Consider the following 23,344-nt stretch of genomic DNA (forward strand, 5'->3'; position numbering starts at 1 on the left):
GAGCAGTGACTGAGAACCTCTCCCTTGTGCCAGATGTTGGCATAGGTGAGAGGCTTCTTGGTCAATGTTTGACTGACTCCTTGGTTGCTGCTCGACTACCCTGAGAGCAGCAACCAAGCTGTCAGCCAGCTGGTCTTCCATTTGCTGTAAGGCTGGTGGAGGCAAAACAGAGTAGCAAGTCTGGGTTGCGGCTGCTGCTGTTGCTTTATTTGCACAGAAGAGGCTGAGGCAGAAGAGGAGAAGGTGGAGAGTTGGATGCCTCTCACTTGTGCTGGCCTTTACTGCATGGGTGAGAGGCACTGCTGGCCAAGTTGCTGCTCCACAAACAGTAGACCTAATATGAAGAAATAGATGTTGGGGAAGTGCTAGGGCTGTCACCCAAGAGGAAAGGAGGCAGTAGCCCAAAAAGGTCTGGGGACCACTGTAGAAAGAGCATCAGATGCCATTTGATCCTGGATGCTAAACAGGATCAGCTCTGGTTAGTACTTGGATGGGAGAACGCCAATGAATGCAAGGTGCTACGGGCTGTATTTCAGAAGAAGGAACTGGCAAAACCACCTCTAAACATTCCTCACCAAAGAAAACCCTATGGAATAATTCATAGGATCGCCATAAATTAACAGGTGACCTGAAGATGCACATCTGCAAAGTTGTGAGAGAGATTATTCTTTTGTCAGAGGAGTGTGCAAAATTCTGCTGGTGGGCAGGCAATGATCCCTAACCCCCACTTATGAAACCCCCCAAGCCCCCTGGCTGTCCCCAGAGTCCTTCAAAGCACTGTAATCTATTTTCCCCCTGATTTTCAGGCCTTTTGAGGGGAGGAAGGGGGCTATTATGCAAGAAAAATCACTTGTTAACATGACAGCTTAGCTTTTCTCAGATCTGTTCCATAGCCCTTATTCAGTTAAAAATGGCAACCAAAAGGGACATACTGCCACCTGTAGTGCAACACAATATGCCAGAGTGGACTGCCCCCCAGCAGTTGCTCAGCCCTGCCACAGAAAGATCTTTTACACAGAAAAGAGGTTAGTTCAACCAACTTCTTTCTAAATTTGTCCTCACTATGATAACAAGCCAAACAAATATAAAACTAAATAATGAATTCTAACCAAAGAAAAACAATTCTTTACCAGTTTTCTTTCTGTTTTGAGATCGTGGGAATATCTCATCAGTTCTCCATATACCCTGTGGCCCAATTCTTCTGCTACTACTTCTCGCTGTCCTGCGTAGTCATTTAACTCATTAAGGATATTATAAAAGGCTATACATGAGGTAAACCTGACAGTGGAAGGAAACACAGATGTCACATTGACTTATTTTTTTCTTCCACAAAGGGAACAGGAAACATATCACGATCTAGCATGGCACAGACCTTAAGAAAATGAACTGCAGAAAAAGATGCACACTGGAAAACGTCCAAAATACACATGTCTTCACACACACTTTTTTTCTAATGGAAACAGATTTCAAGAGGTGGAAAAGAATAAAGAATACTACCTGAAAGGCCCTGCAGTAAAGTGGTATCTCTTAAGATGCGAAATGGAAGGACTGAGCTTAGGAATGGACTTAAGTTCCTAGGCTTGGGAAGCTGAACTTGTTGCAGAGATGATTTGCTTGATCTTGAGGAACATGCCAATCATACCACTCATATGAACCCCGATGGATGATCTACTGCACAAGTTTGCTACCAGCTCTGAAGACAGCTGCCTGTTTGCCTGCTCACCTCTTGGGTTGGAGGGAAAGGTGCCACATTATTGCTGGCACTAAAAGGGGGGGGAGCGGAAGGGGAGAGGGGGAAACAATAAGGGTAGAAAATGTATATGGAGGGGGAGAAACAAACAAACATGTCACTGCATTTTAAAAAAAAGTAGACCTCTCTTATAAACCTGTGGAATGTTTGCCATTTCTTTTAGGTGTCAGATCTTGAATGCCATATCAGCATCTGGAAGCCTTGTTATCTAGATTTCTTTTAAGATGTTAAAAGTAAAGTGGAGGACTTCATAATGATCTTCCACAAAAAGTGTTTGGTTTATAAACTAAAATCCCAGCAGTGACTAGATACTGGGACAAAGCTGATAATAAACCAGTTCTATTGCAACACTGTGGTTATCATTTTCCTTTAAGAATACACTTCTTTTTGATATGTTACTGTACTGTTTTAAAATCAGACATGAACCATCTCTGATCAGAAAAAGAAGAACAGGTGCTCTCTGGAAAAACCTCAGATTTACTGTGTCTATCTTAAGGGTAGCCAAGCAGTCCAATTCAAGTGCACTAAGACAATGGTACCACTCCAGTGATGGGGGAAAGGAGTCTTTGAATTTTTCTCTCCTTATACTATGCTGAAATTGTGATGATTAAATAAAAATTAATAACAGTACATGATTGTTGTCTAATATACGAACAGATTTCAAAGCAGAACATAATTTTTAAACACTGTATTAAGGGCTGGATGTTACAACAGGAAACGAAGATAAAAACCTGGCTCTGAGCTTTACTCACATCATCTGCAAATGTGGAATTGCATGGTTGGTGATTCTCCTGAAAAAACATAACTTTACAAAGAAAACTAGATGATGTGGCAGAAAGGTCCTAGGCCACCTTTCTCCTAAACAGATATACGTAATGTAAGGAATAATTTTGTAGCAAGAACTACTCAACCATATTATTCCGTATCAGGAGGAAGCAGTATAGCCCAGAAACAGATTAACCTCATCTGTTCTGAGAATTAAGCCTTAGAGTAGGAATGGGGAACCTCTGGCTCTCCAGATGTTTTTAGGCTGCCATGCCATCATCTGTCACCATTGACTATGATTGCTGAAATGATTTGTGAGTCTTACAACAGATGGGGGGCCCAGGTTTCCCTCTCTTGCCTTCTGTTCATAGCAAAACCAAATTATATGGCATAATATTAAGAGGAGCCCCAAGAATGATTTTTTAAAAACCTGGATGTATAAAAAACATCCTTTTAAATTGGTGCAGAAAATTATACTGTTCTTTTTCCAGTTTCTGAATATGTAGGTTTATAACCATATTATATTAGCAGAAAATGTACAAGAGGTCACATGGTTTTATTAATGTTTGTGTAATGATTAGTGAAAAAAATCTGCACAACTAGATAAAGCAGCACTTAACCCAAAGAAATTTTGAGGAAATGCACAGTTAGCTCAATGGCTAGCACATCCACAGTCAAAATACTGAGTCTGACAGCAGAGTGGAGATGAAAATGGGATTTCCAAAAGTAATAGAAACATTTTACTAGTGCATTACCACGAAAAGATACAACCCATCAAAACATCAGGGTAACAGAAATTCCCAATTCTAATGCAATCCCATATAAAATGGTCAAGAAGGCAAAAAGTATTTAGGATTGGGACCTCATTCAAACTGTTTGCAGACAAAGACATCCATTAAAACCAACATTCATTTTACCTGGGCTCATCATCTTTGGATGAACGTTTAGGGCAGTACTTCTTCACCAGATTTCTGTTAAGAGAAGAAAATATAGATATATATTCAAAAGCAAGTCAGGATTTGTCCACATATTTGTCTAAGGGATGGACTTGTGAGCCACATGGGTTTTATACCACATAGTCCCACATAGAGATCCCCTTAGAAGAATTTCTTTCACCATAAAAATATTTTTCTTCTTTGGTCTTTAGCCCCACCAAAGTGATTCAGCCTTGTCTTAGACTTTCAGGATCATTCTCAACCACAGAGAACATGGAGTCTGCTACTTGTCTCCAGTCTGTTTTTAGTGCTGCGCACTGACACACTTCTATCAATGTTTAGATGAAAAATCTGTCATGCAATTGTTTTTCCATGTAATTGTTTTGCCTCACTTAGAACACACCTTGATTCATCATGCTTTACAATGTTTTTATCAACAACAAACACCCAGACAACCCTAAATTGGTGGTTTAGGATACTGATGCAGCCAGAGTTTGTTTCTCTCACAGAAGCAATCAACTGAAAGAAATTTATTTTCCTATATTCAAGACTACAGATGTATACAGAGGTACTGGGATTTTCATTTCTCCCAAGTGCTAATGCAGCAGGAGGGATTTTTTTTTTACTACCGCTGAACCACTGTGGGAACAAAGTCAGCCTATTGTGTTTCTCTCTTTCTACTCAAGATAAGAATAGTTAAAACAAAGGTAGAGGCACAAAAAAGAGTGTTTGTCTCCTATGGATACACTGACACATTACTTTGTAATTGACAATAACAACCTTTTTAGCGGTCTGCTTCCATAGCAGTAAAAATATATATACCAATAAGAACAGACTGTTCTCCTAAATGAAGCTGAAGCGGCAAGAGCAGAATGAGTAGCTGGGAACTTTTTAAAGAGTTCAGCAGGAATTCCAAAGATTCCAGTGGCGTCAAATTACTTCATTGCCCACAAATATTCCCACAAAGAAATAATGTATATATTTAGTGTTCTTCAGCAGGAAATCTTTTCTCTTTCCCCAAGTGATGCATTAAGGAAATGGAACGAAACATCTGTACAATCTGCCCTAGGGCTACTGGAGGCTTATTGCTGGATCTTAAAATCAAACTCTCTTGCTTTCTTCCTTGGTTATGTGCGGTCTAAACACTATGGCCTGTTACAGACTGCCAAAATAAAGCTGCTTCGGGTCACTTTGGAGGTATGCTGTTTAAATGATGCATGCATCCTAAGAATCCGGAAGCTGCACCAAAGCTGCACTCCAGTGCTTAGGAATGGAGTGTGGCTTTGGCGCAACCTCCGGACTCTTAGGGCCCATGTATCATTTAAATAGCATACCTCCAAAGAGACCCGAAGCAGCATTATTTTGGCAGTCTGTAACAGGCCTATAACATTAACATTTGATTTGCAGTACCACTATACTTCAATTAAGAGTTACTCAGTTCCTGGGTATTACTTCTGTAACTGAAAATTTGGTACCAGAGATAGAAATGGAAAGAATAGAGATTGATTCCTGCATCACAAAAAGAAAGCAGTTCAATATGTTTCTGCAAACTTTTTATCCAAAACTGACAATATGAAACAAATCAGATAAGAATTGCCCAAGCAAGAAAAACATTTTGAATCTTCTAGATACTACTTGAAGTCTTATTTCAAATCCATTCAGGGATCCCCCCCCCCCTTTTCACTATCCTCCACTTTTATTATGAATTTCATTGTAGTTGCTAAACTTATAGATTGTAACATACGGGATAACTGATGAAGAAGAATTATCTGGTATCCCCTTTTTGTCTCTGTTTTGCTGTTCTCACATCTCAATAATGTAATATGGAGACAGCTGCTGTTTACCTTGCCTGTTGTAGGCAGCCACACAGCTAAAGTAGTCAGCCAGAGTAGAATCTCATTCTTTCCCAGCTCAAGCTTTACTAAGGCCCTATACAGACAGCCAAAATAAAGCTGCTTCGGGTCACTTTGGAGGTATGGTGTTTCAATTATGCCCCAAAGCTGCACTCCAGTCCTTAGGACTGCATCGTTGCTTTGGTGTGGCTTCTGGACTCTTAGGACACATGTATCATTGAAACACCATACGTACCTCCAAAGTGACTCAAAGCAGCTTTATTTTGGCTGTCTGTATCAGGCCTAAGTTGTTTACTCTAGACATACTGCTGCAACCCAACACTGAAAATCTATATTTCTCCAACCCAGCTTTACCTTCTTTCCAATATCAATGCTGCTAAAAATACTTCCAGTAAAACAGAAGACAAAGAAGGAAGAGGAGGACTGAGAGAGCATCAAAAATCTTTGTAAAAAGGAGCATCATTGTTAGTGGTTAGTTAAATGAGATTTGCCTGTACAGTCATAGAAGCTATCAGTGAAGAACAAGTATTCAAAACTAGGAAAAGCTGGACAGTGAGAGACTTTCCCTTCAAAGTAATTTCAAAGGAGTAACTGTGTTACGTCTTGTGCAGCAAAACTGACAAAGGGTCCTATACCACCTTAAAGACTAACAATTATTACAATATGAGCTTTCATGGACTACAGCTCACTTTATCAGAAACATAAACTGCTATCCAGAATTTCAAACATATGAACAGCACACATGGTTGGGGATGGGGTTGTAGGATAGTGAAGTCTAGGGGAAAGTATATGCACAAAATACTGATCGTGTTAATTTCATTACTTACACTGGCCAATCATAAAATGTGCCAATAAACAGAAACCTGCTGGTGCTATGTAAGTCAATTAGCACATGTAGTGTGATAAAAACCTGTTATCCTGATTCAAACCTCTGACAGATGGGAACTTTCTAACCAACTGCAACTCTGAAGGCTCTCATTCTAATCTTTCTTTGAAGTTTCTTTGCTCCAAAATAGCTACTTCAATAGTATTTTATGGTTTTTTCAGGCTATGGTGGCCCTGTTCTAGAAGAGTTTCTTCCTGATGTTTCGCCAGCATCTGTGGCTGGCATCTTCAGCGATGCTGGTGAAACATCAGGAAGAAACCCTTCTAGAACATGGCTGCATAGCCTGAAAAACCCACAAAAAACTATGGATGCCGGCCATGAAAACCTTCGACTTCACAGCTACTTCAATGTTGGTAAGGCAGTGACAATTCATCAACATGAGTTAATTGTAAGTAAAGTCGAGTAATTAGCACTTTTTTAAAGCGGCAAGGGGTTGTTTTAACACTATCATTAAAATTCATTAGCCTTCACCCATTAAGATGGGACATTTCAGTACCCAAGGTGCAGAAGTACCTAAGAGAGTGCAGAGTATTTCTGCCATATATATTGTCAGTGATATCTGCACAGTTGTAAACTATTGTCTCAAAATTTCAATCCTTTCCCATATATATATATATATATATATATCCCATATGCCCCCCCTTAAACAAGTCTTGGGGCACAATTAAAGCAATATCCATGTTAGCGGAAAAAGCAAAGCAATGCGCAATAGGCTACATGCACCAGCATGCAGAGAAAACAGGATTTGTCAGAACCTCGTTACCCTCATGTGTGAATGTGGCTTGTGATCTGAGTGGCTGTATTTCTATCCTTATACATTGTTAGAGATCAAACTCTCAAATTCCTGTAATAAACAACAGAGAAGCTACCTTACACAAAAACAGCAAGCCATAAAAATCTACATTTTGTCGCTCTAAATCTGGATTTTAAAAGCAAGCAATCTAGATAATACCCCCTTCAATGTTCTAAAAAGGGCTGCAAGTTTTAATCAGGTTAATCAGTTATTAAATCAACTGAAACGATAGACGAATAATCAGAAGACCTAAATATAGGGACACAATTTATATTTTAAGACCATTTTGGTTCTAGTAAGCTATTATAAAACAGAAGTATGGAAGATGTGCTCCCCTCCCCAGATATTTGGAACGTCAGCTTTCAGAAGCCCTAATAATTATAGTGTGGCCAATGGTAAAGGACTGTAGAAGCTGCTGTTCAAAATCTTAGGTCAAATATCCTTACCTCATTGCAAAAGGAACCCCAAACCATTTGGTAGCATTAAAAAGAAATTTCAAAGGTCTTTCCTGGTTACAAGGAGTAATTTGTTAATTTAGAGCTTAGGCTTTTAAGATGTATTAAGTCTATTAGTATTACTAACGCACATACCTAAGTATCTCAAAAGGCACCTTTACTGAGGTTTGTTCATGCAAACAGGCCATGCTATGAAAACACATGGAGTATATTCACTCCTTAGCAGAAGTGTTCCTGTGAAGTGATACTATGTGTTCTGTTTCCTATGGTTTTAAAAGAAATATTGTCTATGCTTCAAGGTTCCTCTGAACATAAATATGCTTCGTCCTATCAGCACTCACCATGTTAAACAGAAAATCCAACAAAATCCAACATCCGCAAAAGAACACTTTTATTGGCCAACAAAAATACAGAAAACAAATCATTCAATGTTTCACAGCTTCATTGGTTCCTTTATCAGGCAAAGATATTAAAAATTATACAGAAGGAAAAAAGTGACAATGTCAGGGTCACATGTCTACATTTTGCCTCAGATGTTATTTCTTGTACCAGTTAAGATGGTCTAGAGCAGTGGTTCTCAACTTTCCTAATGCCATGGCCCTTTAATACAGTTCCTCAGGTTGTGGTGACTCCCAACCATAAAATTATTTTCATCTCAGTTCCTAAGACCATCGTGTTTTCCGATGGTCTTAGGTGACCCCTGTGAAAGAGTTGTTCGACTCCCAAAGGGGTCGCAACCCACAGGTTGAGAACCGCTGGTCTACACCATTCTAAGACTAAGAGCCCTCCTTCTGACCACCATCTTGAGGGAGAGAGAGGCCTGTTATGTTTTATTTTGACTTTGTATTGTACTTCCTGTTGTACACCACTTTGATCTAATTTGGAAAAGCGGTATATAAATAAACATCATCATCATCATCATCATCATCATTATTATTATTATTATTATTATTCCCCTTCTTCGCCATGTGGGAATGGAAAAAAGGCACTAAAAGGCTGGTAATAAATTTCAACACCATTAGCAGCAGGGTGGAAAAAACTTCCCTTTGATCCAAGTTGCCCCTGGTCTGTACAAAGCAAACTGTCCCTTTCTCAGGCAGAGATTATTGAATTTCTCAAGAAGTCCCTGTGCTGTTACATCTGGAAAAATGTTTAGGTGTTCTATAGGTAACACTTGCTACTTGAAGTCCAAATGAAAGACTTTGCTGGTGGTAGCTCAGAAGTGCTTGCTATCAGCTTCAGTTGATACGCCAGCTGCGACCCTACCTGGGCCAAAGAGACCTTGAAACTGTGGTACATGCTCTGGTAACCTCTGGCTTAGATTTCTGTAATGCGCTCTACATGAGGCTACGCTTGTACAAAGCCCGGAAGCTTCAGTTAGTACAAAACATGGCAGCCAGATTGGTCACCGGTGCATCCAGGTTTGACCATATAACACCTATTTTAAAAGATCTCCACTGGCTGCCCATTCGCTTCCGGGTGCAATACACCTATAAAGCCCTACATGGCTTGGGTCTGAGTTACTTGAGGCACCGCATCTCCCCATATAATCCACCCCGCACACTCAGAACAACCGGGAAGAACCTGTTGGAAATACCATCTTCCAGGTATGTCTCCACATCCCAGAGGGCTTTTTCTGTAGTAGCCCTGCAGATCTGGAATAGTCTTCCTGAGGAGTTCCGTCTTATGACCCCCCCTGGAATAATTTAAAAAGAGACTTAAAACCTTTCTCTTTTGCCAAGCCTTCCCCTCTGTAGAATGAATAGTATTTTCGATGCGATTGATTCCCTGCCTTACCCTGCTGTATGTTGTCCATAGAGTTTGTAGAATTTTATATTGCAGTTTATTTATCCTGTTTTTATGAGATTGTGTAATGGTTTTTAATTAGTCTGTAACCCCGCTTCGATCCTATGGGAGAGGCGGGGAAACACAAATAAAATTTATTATTATTATTATTATTATTATTATTAACTATAAAGAATTAAGCCCCAGTCCATTAGCTCCCTCTTGTTAAAAATGTCTCCTCAGTTGCAGCAAAATTCAGTATCTTCAAATCCAGAAAAAAATATTCAGAGGTAGCTGTGTTGACCATGTAGCAAAATACAACAAAATCCAAAACATGCAAAAATTGTGCTATCTTAGTTGACCAATCAAAATGTGTAAAATGAACATGCAAGCTTTCAAAGTGTCACTGTTTGTTCATCAGGCATATATGTTAAAAATCATGCATGATAGGAAAAGTGATGATTTTAGAGTCACAGGCCTACGGTTTTGTCTCAGGTGGTATTGCAGAACTTCAATGCAGGCAGAGGTCACTCCTTGACCAAAAAAAGGAGTGGCCTCTGCTAGTACTGAAATCTCTCAACAGCACCTTACTGATAACAGAGCAACGTCTGAGAAAGAATGTAAGCTTGTAATTCAAGCACCTTCACCTAATTTCTTCTGTAAGGTTTTAAACACTTTTGCCTGATGAAGCAGTCAATGAAGCTTCAAAAGCCTGTATGAAGCATCTTCTGCATTTTGGTAGGCCAATGAAGGTATTACTCTTTTGTGGATTTTGTTGTATTTTGCTGCATGATCAACACAGCTACCCCTCAATGTTTCCCTCTGAGAGAGAATTAGGCACATTTATGGCATAGTCTTATACTTTACTTCCTGATAAGATTGCATGGGCTTGCAGCTTAATCATAAAATGCAAGAATTAGGAAAAACAAAAACATACTATTAATTACTCATAATTGTTGGTTGTAGTCACAATTAAAATGCATTACTATGAAAAGCCAATTCAGTTGGTATGATGTACTCCATAAAAATATAAATTTAAAAAAAAAGCCAATTCAGGATAGGGAGGCTTTTGTAACTCTCAGCCATTTGTGCAATAATATAAAAGTATGTCTCTAGAAAATTGAGTATATTTTTCTGGACCAGTTTCTCCAGTTCATATGAGCAACTATCACCCCATGTTTCTCTTGGTATATCTGAAAATGCTAATTTTGAGATTTTGGTAGTAAATATTACTAAATATAAACAGTATTAAAATTATTGCAAACTATTTGTTATGCATTACTCACTACTTTTGTTTAACTATGATGTTTTGATTTATTAGCTAGTTAAATACTGACATTACTGATAGCTAATATAATGTCTTATCTTTATGCTTCTACAAGATCTACACAGCGCATGCTGTTTGGTGAACAGAAGAACTCCTTCTGTATATGAAAGAGAGTCAATTTTCACCCTTTTCTTCTCCCCTTTGCAACACTCTGCACAGCCCTTCACACTATTCCAGAAGGCTTCTCTGAAACCTTCTGGGAGAAGTTTTCAGGAAGTACAAGTGACTTCAGAGAGATGATGGAACTCTCATCACTATATAACATAACTTGGACACTCTTATTGATAATAATATTAATTAAAATCCAAGGCACGTGAGGGGAAAATATTACATACTGCATTTTTGTTTTGTTTTGTTTTATGCAAGACATATTCAAGTATAAGGGCAGAAATACCAGTACTTCTTGATCTGTTCATCTCAATCGGTTCATTTCAAATCTGCTCATCTCAAAAACAACAAAAGGTGGCAAAACCTCAGTCTTCAATTAGCTTACCTTTGTACATTAATTATCTATCTGTAGACTACACATTTGCTCAGACTGTCAAGCAAAATAGGAAATGTTTAAAATCTAACTCATTATTTTTCAGAAGGAAAAACAATGCTTCAACCAAGAAACCATGCAAAAGCCACCTTCTGAATCAATTTTCTGGTGTGCCGCAGGTGAGAATGGAAAACTGCTTACATGAAAAGCATGCCACATACATAGTGCTCTGACACTTTTGGCTAATAATGAGGGTGAGTTAAAACTGCAGATCAGTAATTACTTGCAATAAGCTTATATCTGACTAAACCTCTGAAAAGACTGGAACTCCTAAAGATAAAACTCTATACATATGCCAGATAGACAGTGTGGTGTAGTGGTCTGAGTGTTGGACTACAACTCTGGAGACCAGGATCTGAATCCCTTCTCAGCCATGGAAACCTACTGGATGATCTTGGGTAAGTCAAGGTCTCTTAAGGTCAGAGAAAGGCAAAGGCAAACCCCCTCTAAACAAATCTTGCCAAGAAAATCCTATATTTAGCATTTAAAATTAAAATATACAAAACCTGGGAAATAGAATGACTATATATGACATAGGACAGGTTCAAATGTACAAAGCCAATGGTCTGTAGAATTTTGTCACACACTATGAAGAATTTTATCAGTTCCTCGTCTTACTACATTTCTAATCAGAAAAGGAAAACAGAAAAAACAGTAACAAACATGTCCACCCAAGATAAATGCTACAGAACCAAAGGATCTCCACAGCACTGCATTCATGGCATGTAAGTTCAACAAGTATGTGCTGTGCAAAATCCATACTGTAATATCCACATTTTATAAACAGCAAAGAATAGTAAACATTAGAAAAAATGGATTTATACTAACATTTAATATTGGACACTCTAAAATGTGAATAATCTGAGTTAATCAAAAGCTAGCAAATTCAAAGTTGTACAGCTGGAGATGGGGGGGCACATACAGAATTTTCTGTCTGTGCTGCTTTTTAGGACAACTGTATCAGTACCTGAGTCTTTTTTGTTCAGAGAACAACACTTCAGCCAAAAACAGTGCATGAGACAGCTCTGTACTACTCTGAATCTAAAAACTGTATCTTCTTTCAGGGGCTGCACTTGTGGTTAGGCAGAATGCACACAATTTTGTGGTTACCATTTTCAGCTTGTTGAATAGCAAATGGGATCTCTTTTCTTTAATTGGGATGCTGGTAGAGAAGAGTAAGTAAGTTAATGCCTGCGTTTTGTTTAAAAACAAACTGACTGCTCTAGTTTCTTTGGCTGGATAGGTAGGGTTATGATGATGTGAGTTCCAGTTGTATAAGGATCTACTCCACAAACAAAAGGAAAAGCAAAACTTTATTTCATGCTGAAGACGTATCATCCCATTGAAGGTTGGTGATTGTGAATCAAAGTTATTAAGCGGTGGTGCCCTATCTCAGGAAAGCCTCAACAGCATTTGGCACCATTTCTGTTATTTTTCAGGCACTCAATATAATCCTATTCTTCTGGAACCCTTGAAGGATGATAGTCTTTGGCAGAAATAATTTTAATAAGACTACCAACTTTGACAGTAGATATTTACCTGTTTGCTTTGAAATTGTGTCATTAAAATGAGCAGGGTCTCAAAGTGTTTAACTGGATGGATTTGTGCCCTACATGTTTAGTATAAAAGGAAAAACAATCTAAATCCAGCAAAAGCTTTTCTAGATGAGTAATGGGGGATCAGAATTTGCAGCAGGGAATCTGCCTGCTAAGTTCATCTGCTCAGTTGCTCAAGGAAAAGTCTGCCACATCTACATTTGGATAATAATCAACGTCCTATGTTTTCAATTTCAATTAAGGAAAAACAGACTTGAAAAAGAAGGGCCCACATGGAGACCATTTGTTTCCAATTTAGAATTCATAGTAGTAGAATACCCAAATAGTGTGCCAAGTTTCTAAATATAGTAATTTAGGTAACTGAATCTTCATTTGGCTGTGCACAATTATATAGTTTCCAAGTACAAAAGATAAACAATTTAAATAGCTTTCTTCAAGTTTCCAAATCAAATAATTCCCTCTGGAGACCCTGCTATATCATATTACAACAGAAATGTGCTCAACTGGAAGTCTGTACTATGAATACTAAATTCCTCATTTCCTTTGGGGGGGAAATCTAATCATATCCATAGATCTTTGTCTTATACTTATGCTTCAGTGGTCTAGATGAGGACATAGGCCACACAGCTTAAGAGAGTGGCACCTAGAATCTAAGAACTAATGTGGAAAAACCCACTTGCTTATAATAAGAACAAAGAAAAAGTAACCTTTGGAACAGTTAGTGGCAGACAGAGAGGAAGTAAACAGAACAAACTGCTTCCTCTTTTACATGAACACTGACTACTTTGGGATAAACAACAGCTGATAATTGAAGCACTCCATCAATATCTAGGATTAGTTTGGCTAGTCACACCAAAAACAATGGATAGGACTCTGTTGATAGCTAAGAGCATGTAGAGCAAATGCAGCTACCTGACATAAAGCAATTGATATTCAGCATCTTTGGGTTTTCTTCATTAGCTCTTAATAAAAAATGGAAGTGAAAACATAGCATAATAAGACACAACCCAAATGACAGCAATTTTCAGAACTATGGCTGGAGTACAAAGAGATTGTTCTGTTGATTTTTCTGCTTCTGTCAGTGATATGGAGGTGGGGGGGGAGAGAGATAATGCCCCCACTCTCCGGAAGGCTCAAAAACCCTGTGGGAACAATTTAAGGGTGGCATTGAGGGTTGTCGGCAGGACATAAAGGGATTAAAATTATCTTGTCTTATCAGTCAAGCACTAACATGATGATGGTTTTAGACCTATATGTCTGTATTAGTTAAATATACATGTTTATAGTTGCATTTTTAAAATAGAGCAATATTTTAAGATCAAGGCATGCACACATTTAAAAACAGATTTCAACATCCTGTCAGTTTTCCAAACATAAAGCCTACTATATTTTGAATAGCTGGAACCCCATGTGTAAATTATACATGTATACGTTCCCCTGCGGAAATGATTAGACATTTTTGTCTGATGAGAAACATTTACATACAGTCCAGGTTTGTGGAAATGGAACTCTGCATGTGTTGCCATTGTGCATACAGATGCATATGTGCTTGCATTTAATTGGACAGTTAGGTGTCCTTTCAGGTGCACAATGTTAACATCAACACAAATTTGACAATGTACACTCGTCCCTCCACATTTTCAGCTTTGACTTTTGTGGATTTGATTGTTCACGGATTTTATTAATGTGTTCTCTCTAGGAATATCTAGATCCTCCAGCTCAACTCTATGGTCAACTTTAACCAACAGTTGCACTAAAGGACCTAGATATTCCTAGAGACAACACTCTTCTAGAATTTGTAGCTCCTCCAGCGCAATTCTATGGTCAATGTCTGGCAGATGTTGGCCACAGAGTTAAAGTGGACAGCCTAGAAATTCCTAGAGAGGTGTTCTCTCAGGTAAAAATATAGTGTTTTTGTTATTTGCAGTTTTTCCACATTCACAGGGGACCTGTGCCCCTAACCCCAGCGAATGTGGAAGGACAAGTGTATAATCCCTATACTGTGCCACCCCTAGGTAGAATCTCAGCCATTTCTTTTACTGTATTCACTAAGTGTATCCATTTGCATGCTGCCAGTTCCTTGAACAAGGACATTTCTCTAAAATGAAGGAATTGCAGCACATTTTACATTCTTTACAGATATGCTTTTACACTGCTTGTTCCTGTCGTTTTAGTGATCGCCGAGATATGAATTATGCTACAGTCAGATCAAAAAACATTCTTGAATCTTCGTTTGCTAACTGTGGCGGGTTATAGACCACTGAAAAGCGGCGGTCTGGCTCTGCCGCCGCTTGCAGCGGCCGGGAGCTGCAGCTTTTAAACAGCGCGGCTCCCGGACGCTGCAGAGAAGGAGTGCGGAAATCGCGCTCCTTCTCAGACCCCGGAAGAGGCGCCGCAAGTGCCAAAGGGCGCACTTGCGGCGTCACGTCCGGTGCACCACGTGCAGACGCAGAGCATCTGTTACGTCAAAATGGCAGCACCCGTATGAACAGGGCGCCACCATTTTGTACGGACTGAGCCTGTGATAGGGCAAGGGGCGTCTAGAAGAGACGCCCCTTTTCCAAACTGGGACATCCTCGGGACGTCCCTAATGGCGGTTTGTAACCCGCCATAGTTACTTAAAGTGTGTTGGGGGTCATAACAAACAGCAAGAAATCCAGAATAGAATTAACTACTTGTTATATTTTCTTAAAAAACTGGAGGAACAGCTTGCTCTCTAGATGAGAATCTATGACTTGTGACAAAGAGTTTAGTCCTAAGCTTTCCTATAAAGGTTTAACCATTAGTATAAGGCCTGTCCATTTGCTATAACTGATATTCAACTTGACAGGAAGCTGTCCCACACAATTTTCACAAAAATCAGTCAAATTACTTTCATTCAATTGTAACTTCCAGGGTTTCACTAGCATTTTCAAACACCTGGGGCAGGCTTCCAGAAAATCTACTGCTCCTACAAGTGTTAAGGTGTGGTAGTTCTCCTTATTTATTTTTCCCCAATTGGTATAGTGGTTAAAGGGCTAGAAGAAGCTTGTTGGCAATAAAAAATGGTTGTAGCCACATGTGCCCTGCTATCGGCTCCTACCTTTTCATGTAAGTGGCAACAGTCATCATTGTTTTAACATAGATGGATATAGTGCTATATCGTATCTGAATGCTACACATGGGGGTCTCTTAGTCTGGGCTTTATCTGGAGATTTTATAGGTCATTTTAAAACCCCATAAAACAGGTCTACAGTTCTGAACACATAGACAAGTCTTGCACTGAATACAAAACTATAGCAAAAGTTTTGCTCTTTAACTGTGGCCAGGAAAGTACCACCAATGGACCCACAAAACCCAAATACAAACATAGAGGGAAGTGCTGATGAGCTGGAGATTTCTTTGATGTCACATGAACAAGTGGCATGAAAAACAGCTTGCCTCTTCAGCAACACAAACAACTGCAATTGCTAGTGTTTCACAGTATATGGCTCTTTCCTTTGTGTGCATGACAGATTTGCAATTACAGAGAGGAAAACAGAGCTGTTGAATTTTAATTCAGATGCTTTTCAACCATCCTTTTGGATTCACAGGCAGCCAAGAAACTGTTAGGTGCTAGGAAAAACAAGTGAACCACAACAGCAATCCTCAGTACAACATTGAAGGCCCACTCTACAGTATTATTTTTTTATCTATTACATTTTATCCCACCTCCCTACTAAAAAATATTGTGTTCAAAGCAGTAAGCAAGCATGATTAAGGTGAATACTGACCAAGAAAATTTGGTTCTGCCTTGCATGTTTGCACAATATGTCATGCTTCTTGGGGTGGCGAAAGCCTCTATTTGCAAATTCTAAGCCAAGAATATGCCTTTGCTTCTACCAACAGCTAAAGGAGGGGGATAAAATTAAGTTGACACTATCATGGCAACTAACATTAACTGAGACAAAGGAAAATAAACTGGCCTTTACTAAATAAATCAAATTTGTTTACCCTTCCAAGACTGTCATCTTCACATGCTCTGACCACAACAATCCATCAGAATTAATTTTTATTAAGTAATTAGAATTGAACTGTATGAGTAAAAGTAACAGAATTTTAAAATAACTTACCTCAGCTGCTTTGCATAATTCTGTTCAATCTCTATCCTTTCTTTAACAAACTTTGCATATTTTTCCAGGAAGTCAATGCCCCACTGTGTATGCTTGTCTAAATTATCAAACTGATCCTGCAGAAACAAAGGAGGAAACCTATATTATACAATGAAAACATTTTCAAATCCAAAAAGATGGCTCTCACAATTATGTTTACTGGCTGTTTTCAAGAAATCTACTTCTCTGTATTTAGTGAACTGAAAATATGCAAAATACATTGAAAACAAAGACATACACACAAGGAATACTTGCCGCAGAATGTTTCTTTTTAAAAAATATAGTCATAAAATCAGGCCTACTGAATCAGGCCATGTTCTCACAATGTACAGCTATGTTCTCCGTAATTTAGCCAATGCTACTTGAAAATTACCATCAATATCCTATTTCACCTCCTTAATTATGAATGTTTGACATCTCTTGGCTTGACCCCCTAAATGCATCTTAACAGCCAGCAGCCACAGCAATTGACAGAGGTCTGTTCAGTGGGCAACTGGGGCATAAGAGGATGACATTTTCAGTCCCTTTCCACTAGTGAGCAAGGATGTGATGAGGAATTGGTACAGGGGCCTGTTCCTAATTATGATAGCCCCACTTGCTGGTGGGATGGGAGTTGAAATGTCATTTCCTCTTTTCTTCTTTTTCCTTCCTTCCTTCCTTCCTTCCTCCCCCCCCCTTTTTTTTTTGCAATGGTCTGTTATTTGGTGCCTAATAATAACACTGAAATAGGTTTTTTACAGACATACCTAGAAATAGGAGGGACGTGAGGTTTTGTTATTGTTGCTTGAATTTTGGTTTCCAAATGTTCCCACCTATCATACCTCACCTATAGACTCCATATTGAAAGCTATCCCATTTTATATTTTAGCTGGGTTGTATGTTTGGTTTGGTATTGGTATGTGTGCTGTTGTTCAGATGGTTATCTTAAGTGGTATTCAGCACAACCCACCTCGTTGTATCTGCACTCTGAGTTGCTCACAAGGCTGGCCAGTGTGTCCTGACAACAATCTTGTTCAGGAGAGGTAGGAAGTTTGTGATTGACAACAGAGTTGGGCAGTTGTTGTGGTGGTAATCCAGATCTTGTTCAAAATGCACTTGTCCATCCACATTCACTGGGGTTAGGGGCACAGGACCCCCATGAATGTGGAAAAACCTCACTGCAAATAACAAAAACACTGTGTTTTTACCTGAGAGAACACCACTCTAGGAATCTCTAGGTCCTCCAGTGGAACTTCTGCGGACAACATCTGCCAGACACTAACCATAGAATTGTGCTGGAGGAGCTACAAATGTCTAGTGGAGTGTTCTCTCTAGGTCCTTCAATGCGACTACTGGTTAAAGTTGACCATAGAGTTGTGCTTATTACCTTAAACCAGTGTTTCTTAAGCTAGCTGATGTGGTGAAGTGGCATCAGTGCATCAGGACTGAAACTAATAGTGCACACAAGGTATAACTTGTTCCTTTTTTTATGAAAATTTGCCACAGACAAGGAGAAAATGGCTTGTGGACCACCACTGGTTCACAGACTACCACCTTCAGTAGCACCATTCTACATTAGCAGCATACAGGGATGATGGCCTTATTTTTTTTACGGTTTGGGAGCTAATTTGGGGGCAAGAAAATCTCTCTATGAACTGATAAACATAAACAAAGTGGAATGTGGTATATCTGTTATACACAACACAGGCAAAAGCTTAGCTTGAAATTTGGTCACATTTTTGCTGCTGCACAATCAATTCTTGGAGTACAGTATACAGTTCTGCCACATCATGCATGGAATTTAAATTACCAGCCTAACTATGAAGTAGAGAATAAGGCAGGTACAGATTATAAGTGCCTGTGCACATGGACTGAAGTTAGGGTTAGGTGGGAAACAGATTTCATATTACACATACTGATTCATTACAGATCTCCTCCATTTTGTTCTGCTTTTTTCCAGTGCTTTGACAATATAATACTCCTGCATCCAATGAAAACTCAATAAGGTGCTCTGGAACTGAACCATGACTGAAAGACACTAGAAAAGGCTTCCTGCAATGAGTATAAGAATAATGCCTTCACTGTGCTAGTGTGGATATCTTACTCCACTGACACGACACGCTGCCAAGGCTATACTAGTATTCAGGAACATCAGTCAAGTACCATTTTAAAATACAAACAACAGATTTCCTATGACTTGAAATCACACAACAACAACAACAACAAATTCATATAACTAAATTTGAGGGAGGTGTTTAAACAATTTACTTGTAAGAAATTGATTTATGAAGGATTACTGACTCACGAAGGCAAATATAGATAACAGTGATATTGCAACGTGTTGTCATTTTCAGCTCAAAAAGACTGAGAAACAACATTGTGAAAGGAGTATTGCGCTCATGTTTTGCTTGAGGGCTTCAAACAGGAGATAATGGACTAGATAGGCCTGTGGTCTGATCAACCACATTCCTCTTATATTCTTAGGCTTTAGGCTATTAAATGCTGGCAAATGACACACTCAAGCCACTAGGCTTGCTCAACAACAAAAAAGAAAGAAGTGTACCTTAAACTACTCCTCAGACTATGGCTTGTTACAGACTGCCAAAATAAAGCTGCTTCGGGTCTCTTTGGAGGTATGCTATTTAAATGATGCATGGGTCCTAAGAGTCCGGAGGTAACGCCAAAGCCACACTCCATTCCTAAGAACTGGAGTGCAGCTTTGGTGCAGCTTCCGGATTCTTAGGATGCATACATCATTTAAACAACATACCTCCAAAGAGACCCGAAGCAGCTTTATTTTGGCAGTCTGTAACAGGCCTATGATTCAAATAGTATCATTATCAAATGAAATTAATTTAAGGCATCCTATTTGTTTGGGTTAAGTCTTTACTCTTTGAATTATTAGTTTTTTCTCCAGAACAGACTTGATATTACCCTGAGATCAGACATTAGACTGATGCATATCACTGTGTGACTCTCTGTGTTTGCATATGGAACTGAATACTGTAGAAACAGATAATGTTTTAGAATTCCTGTAGCCAAACATGATATAATATCTGTCAAGCAGTAGGTGGTTATCACAGTAACGTTTTCCAAAGTGTAAGAAATTAATACAGCAGTCATTCATTTCATTACTGGTGTCACCACCAAAAGCAAAAATAGCAAATAAAAAGCAAAGCCATCTGGCATATTTTGCCACTGAAAATGGAGAGCAATGTGTTTATACATGGAAGATTGTTCCTGAGAAGGCTCAAGACAAGAATAGACCACAGGTTCTGAAACTATTTAAAAGTGAACCACTGTGTCATCCTCTATGAAAATTCAATTTCAGAGCTTCTCCGTGTTTTTAAAAGAACCATGGCAAAATATAATGCACATTAAGATGGAGGTATGATTGATAGGTGGACATGCTTGACCAGGATGTAGGAGTTCAACTTGCACTGGATAAGCTTATATTCCTGCTTTAGGAGCACCCTGATGCTTTTTTTTTTAAAACGGTCTTTGTCTAAGTGTTCAACTGCTGGTAACCCAAGCTACAAGCCATTTTTACTTTCCTTATGCCTCAATCCATGGAGAGAGGTGGATACGAAATTTTAAAAAATGTTGTTGTTGTTGTTTTCTGGTAACACTAAGGGAAGATGAACTGACTGTGTCACATATAGGGCTATCTCTGGGGCCATTCATACTACCTTTTAACCTGGTTTTGAAATCAATTCTTCCATGTGAAGTTCATATTGGGCCCGATTCTGTCACAATCCATGTCGAGGCTTGCACAAGGAAATGCCCCTTAGCCCGGGCTATCGAGATTCGGGCTAAAATCCGTCTTTTCTGAAAAGCCTCAGGTTCCGCGAAATATGAACTTGCCCTCGATCATGATCGGGGCAAATTCAGGAAGGGATTACGGTCAGAGGGGGGGCAGAGGTCAGAGCATTCCCTCCCTTCATCGGAGGGGAGGAGGAGGAGGAGGAAGAGGAAAGAGCCGAAGGAAAAGGGGGAATCTGGAGGAAAGGGTGACAGGAGGCAAAAAGGGGAAATCAGGGTGACTGACGGGGGCTGCAAAGGGCTATCAGAGGGAGGGTGTAGTGGAGAAAGTGATGGAGATGGAGGAGGAGGAGGAGGAGGAAGGAGCCATGGGAAGAAGGGAGCCATGGAGGGCATGGAGCAGGAGGAGGAGGATGAAGGAGCCAGGGCAGCTCCCAGAGGGAGGGGAGAGTTGGAAGGAAAGAGGAGGAGGAGGATTGCCAAGGCAAATTGGGCTGCGGGGCCAAGCTGGAGGAGGGATGTAGGGAAATCAGGCTGTAAAATCAGGCTTTTATTTTTGACAATTTATGTGCATGATTTTTTGGGTGGCATGTCTGTGTGCTTGCTTGTGCTTTATTTCCTCTTGCTCCTGGATTATTATTATTATTATTATTATTATTAGTGTTAGATGAGGATGCTACAGTGAGAATGCCTGCGCTGCATTTCCCTTTTATTCCCAATTGATTCCATGGGTCAGTTGGAACTGACAGGTCACTCTCTCTCAGCCTCAGTGGAAGGCAATGGCAAAGCTCCTCTGAAGAGAATGTAGCAGGAGGAAAGGGTCAGGTCAGGTCAGGTCAAAGGCAGGACACAAACGGAGCTCGCATCAGGCACCTTCCCCCCCTTTTTTATTTTTTAAAATTATTTTTAACAAAATATGCGCATTTTTTTTGTTTTGTTTTTGTTTTGCTTGAGGCAGATATATAGATAGATAGGATGTGGGTAGCTGCTGCTGGTTCCCTTTCCCTTTCATTTGCTCGCTCCTGGCAAAGGGGAAATGTTACAATGGGCAAGACTTGCGAATGGAATGCTACAATTCAAATGTTACATTTGTTGCTCTTGACAATTTGGCCAATTGGCAAAATGATACATCTTTTTGCTACTGTCTCTAAGGAACTCAGGGGTAGCCCTGAATTGCTTTTAAGAGCCAAAAAAATGCATGGCAATTGCATCCTTTTCTGGCATTTCTGAGGTGAGGAATTTATTATTATTATTATTATTATTATTATTATTATTATTATTACATGTGTAAGAGGCATTCTGGGGTGGCAAGGAGGGGGGATACAGGATGCATTAGCTTGCATTTTGGGTTTGAAAAGGCCCACAACACACACACACACACACAAAAGAGGTTTTTAAATTTGACAAAATGTGTGCATTTTGGTTTATTTTGTGCCTGGCTCTTTAAAAAAAGGAGAGGGGAAAGCACACTTCTGATGCCCCAATGAGTGCTGCAAATGTCACCTATGACGATCGCTTGATTGACAACAGGCGCCTTCATGGTAAACCCCGATTTCTGAAGAAGACATTCGGGTTAAAATGCCCCTCATTTTGTAGTGGGCACTTACTAATGGAGAGATTTGGGAGCCCCCCCCCCCCCCCAAATCTTCCCAGTTCCTTCAGGAGCAAACCCACCAGTGGGAATGGGGCCCAAATTCTCAAATTTTGGTTTATACCAAATATGGCAGCAAAATAATAAACACAGACCAGCTACATAGATCATACTGTATTACACTGATATTGAAAGATTTACATTTGTAACCTGTTTGTTCCATTCTGTTTGTCTATTAAAACATTTCTACCTTTCCCTATAGCAAAAGATATCAGGGTGGCGTACAGGCAAAATCAATGCTGAGGGATTAAAACAATGTAAAACAGTAAAAATAAATAAATAAAATACATTAAATTAAAACAGGCTTAAAATATCAGTTTTAAAACACTGTGTACAGCATTTGAAGTGCAGTGGACCCTTTCCATCCATGGAGGTATGATTTGGGGTCCCCATGAATGAGGAAAAAAAACAAAGATGTAACACCTCATATTGTTCAATGGGAAGCAGCATATGTGCATTCACATCTATGTGTTGCGTTCATACACCACCACCTTATAATATGAGGAGTGGCAATCCACTAGTGATAGAATCTGTGGATTGCTAACCCACAGATGCAGGGGGCCCAGTGTCATTCAGTGAAGTCCAAAGACTTTAATAAATAGCCATGTTTTTATTTTGACCTCACTGGTGGGATGCAAAGGAGTCCCCCACAGCAGACCTCAGTTTTCAGGAAAGCATTTATAGGGAGAGGTGCTCCTTCAGGTATCAAGGTCCCAAGTCATTTAGGGATTCAAAAATCATCACAAGCACTTTGAATTCAGACTGGAAGCATACTGGCAACTAGTGCAATTTTTTAGGACTGGCATATGATGCTTATATGGTATTCCAATTGATATTCCAAGATGGTATTCATGGAGAGGGCAACTCCATCCAGGACAGGACAGGCAGTCATGCACAGCCTATGAAGGCTACAAAAGAGCCTTGAGAAAATTCAAGGTTTAAGTCTAAGCTGAGATAGGCTCTTTGACTAAATATTGTAGAAACTTGGATTTTTCATCCCCAAATTTCCACATTGGGTTCATTTACTTACTAGAGGTGCTACCACTATGCAGAATTAATGCACTTTGACACCACTTTAACTGTCATGGCTCCATCCTATGGAATCCTGGTATCTGTAATCTGCTGTGGCACCAAATATCTTTGTCAGAGGCTAAATATCTCACAAAACTACAAATC

At 39.5% G+C, this 23,344-nt stretch overlaps 1 protein-coding gene across 5 annotated transcripts in view; it reads right to left on the reverse strand.

Moving 5' to 3' along the window:
• The window catches only part of FNBP1L (formin binding protein 1 like), an 82,794-nt gene that overhangs the window by 34,201 nt on the left and 25,249 nt on the right, over positions 1 to 23,344 (reverse strand). For 3 of the 5 annotated variants that reach the window (XM_089515725.1, XM_089515723.1, XM_089515728.1), the window contains exons 2-4: positions 16,738 to 16,853; positions 3,433 to 3,486; positions 1,131 to 1,278 (exon numbers count right to left, since the gene is read on the reverse strand). In XM_089515725.1, the coding sequence (XP_089371851.1) occupies positions 1,131 to 1,278; positions 3,433 to 3,486; positions 16,738 to 16,853 (318 nt within the window). Of the gene's footprint in view, positions 1 to 1,130; positions 1,764 to 2,502; positions 2,675 to 3,432; positions 3,487 to 16,737; positions 16,854 to 23,344 lie in introns of those variants that run through there. The other 2 variants (XM_089515726.1, XM_089515727.1) reach the window with 2 other exon arrangements.

Source organism: Sceloporus occidentalis, unplaced genomic scaffold (genome assembly GCF_023333645.1).
Source record: "Sceloporus occidentalis isolate IW3139 unplaced genomic scaffold, rSceOcc1.0.p SCAF_3, whole genome shotgun sequence".
In the NCBI taxonomy this organism is placed as follows: domain Eukaryota; kingdom Metazoa; phylum Chordata; class Lepidosauria; order Squamata; family Phrynosomatidae; genus Sceloporus; species Sceloporus occidentalis.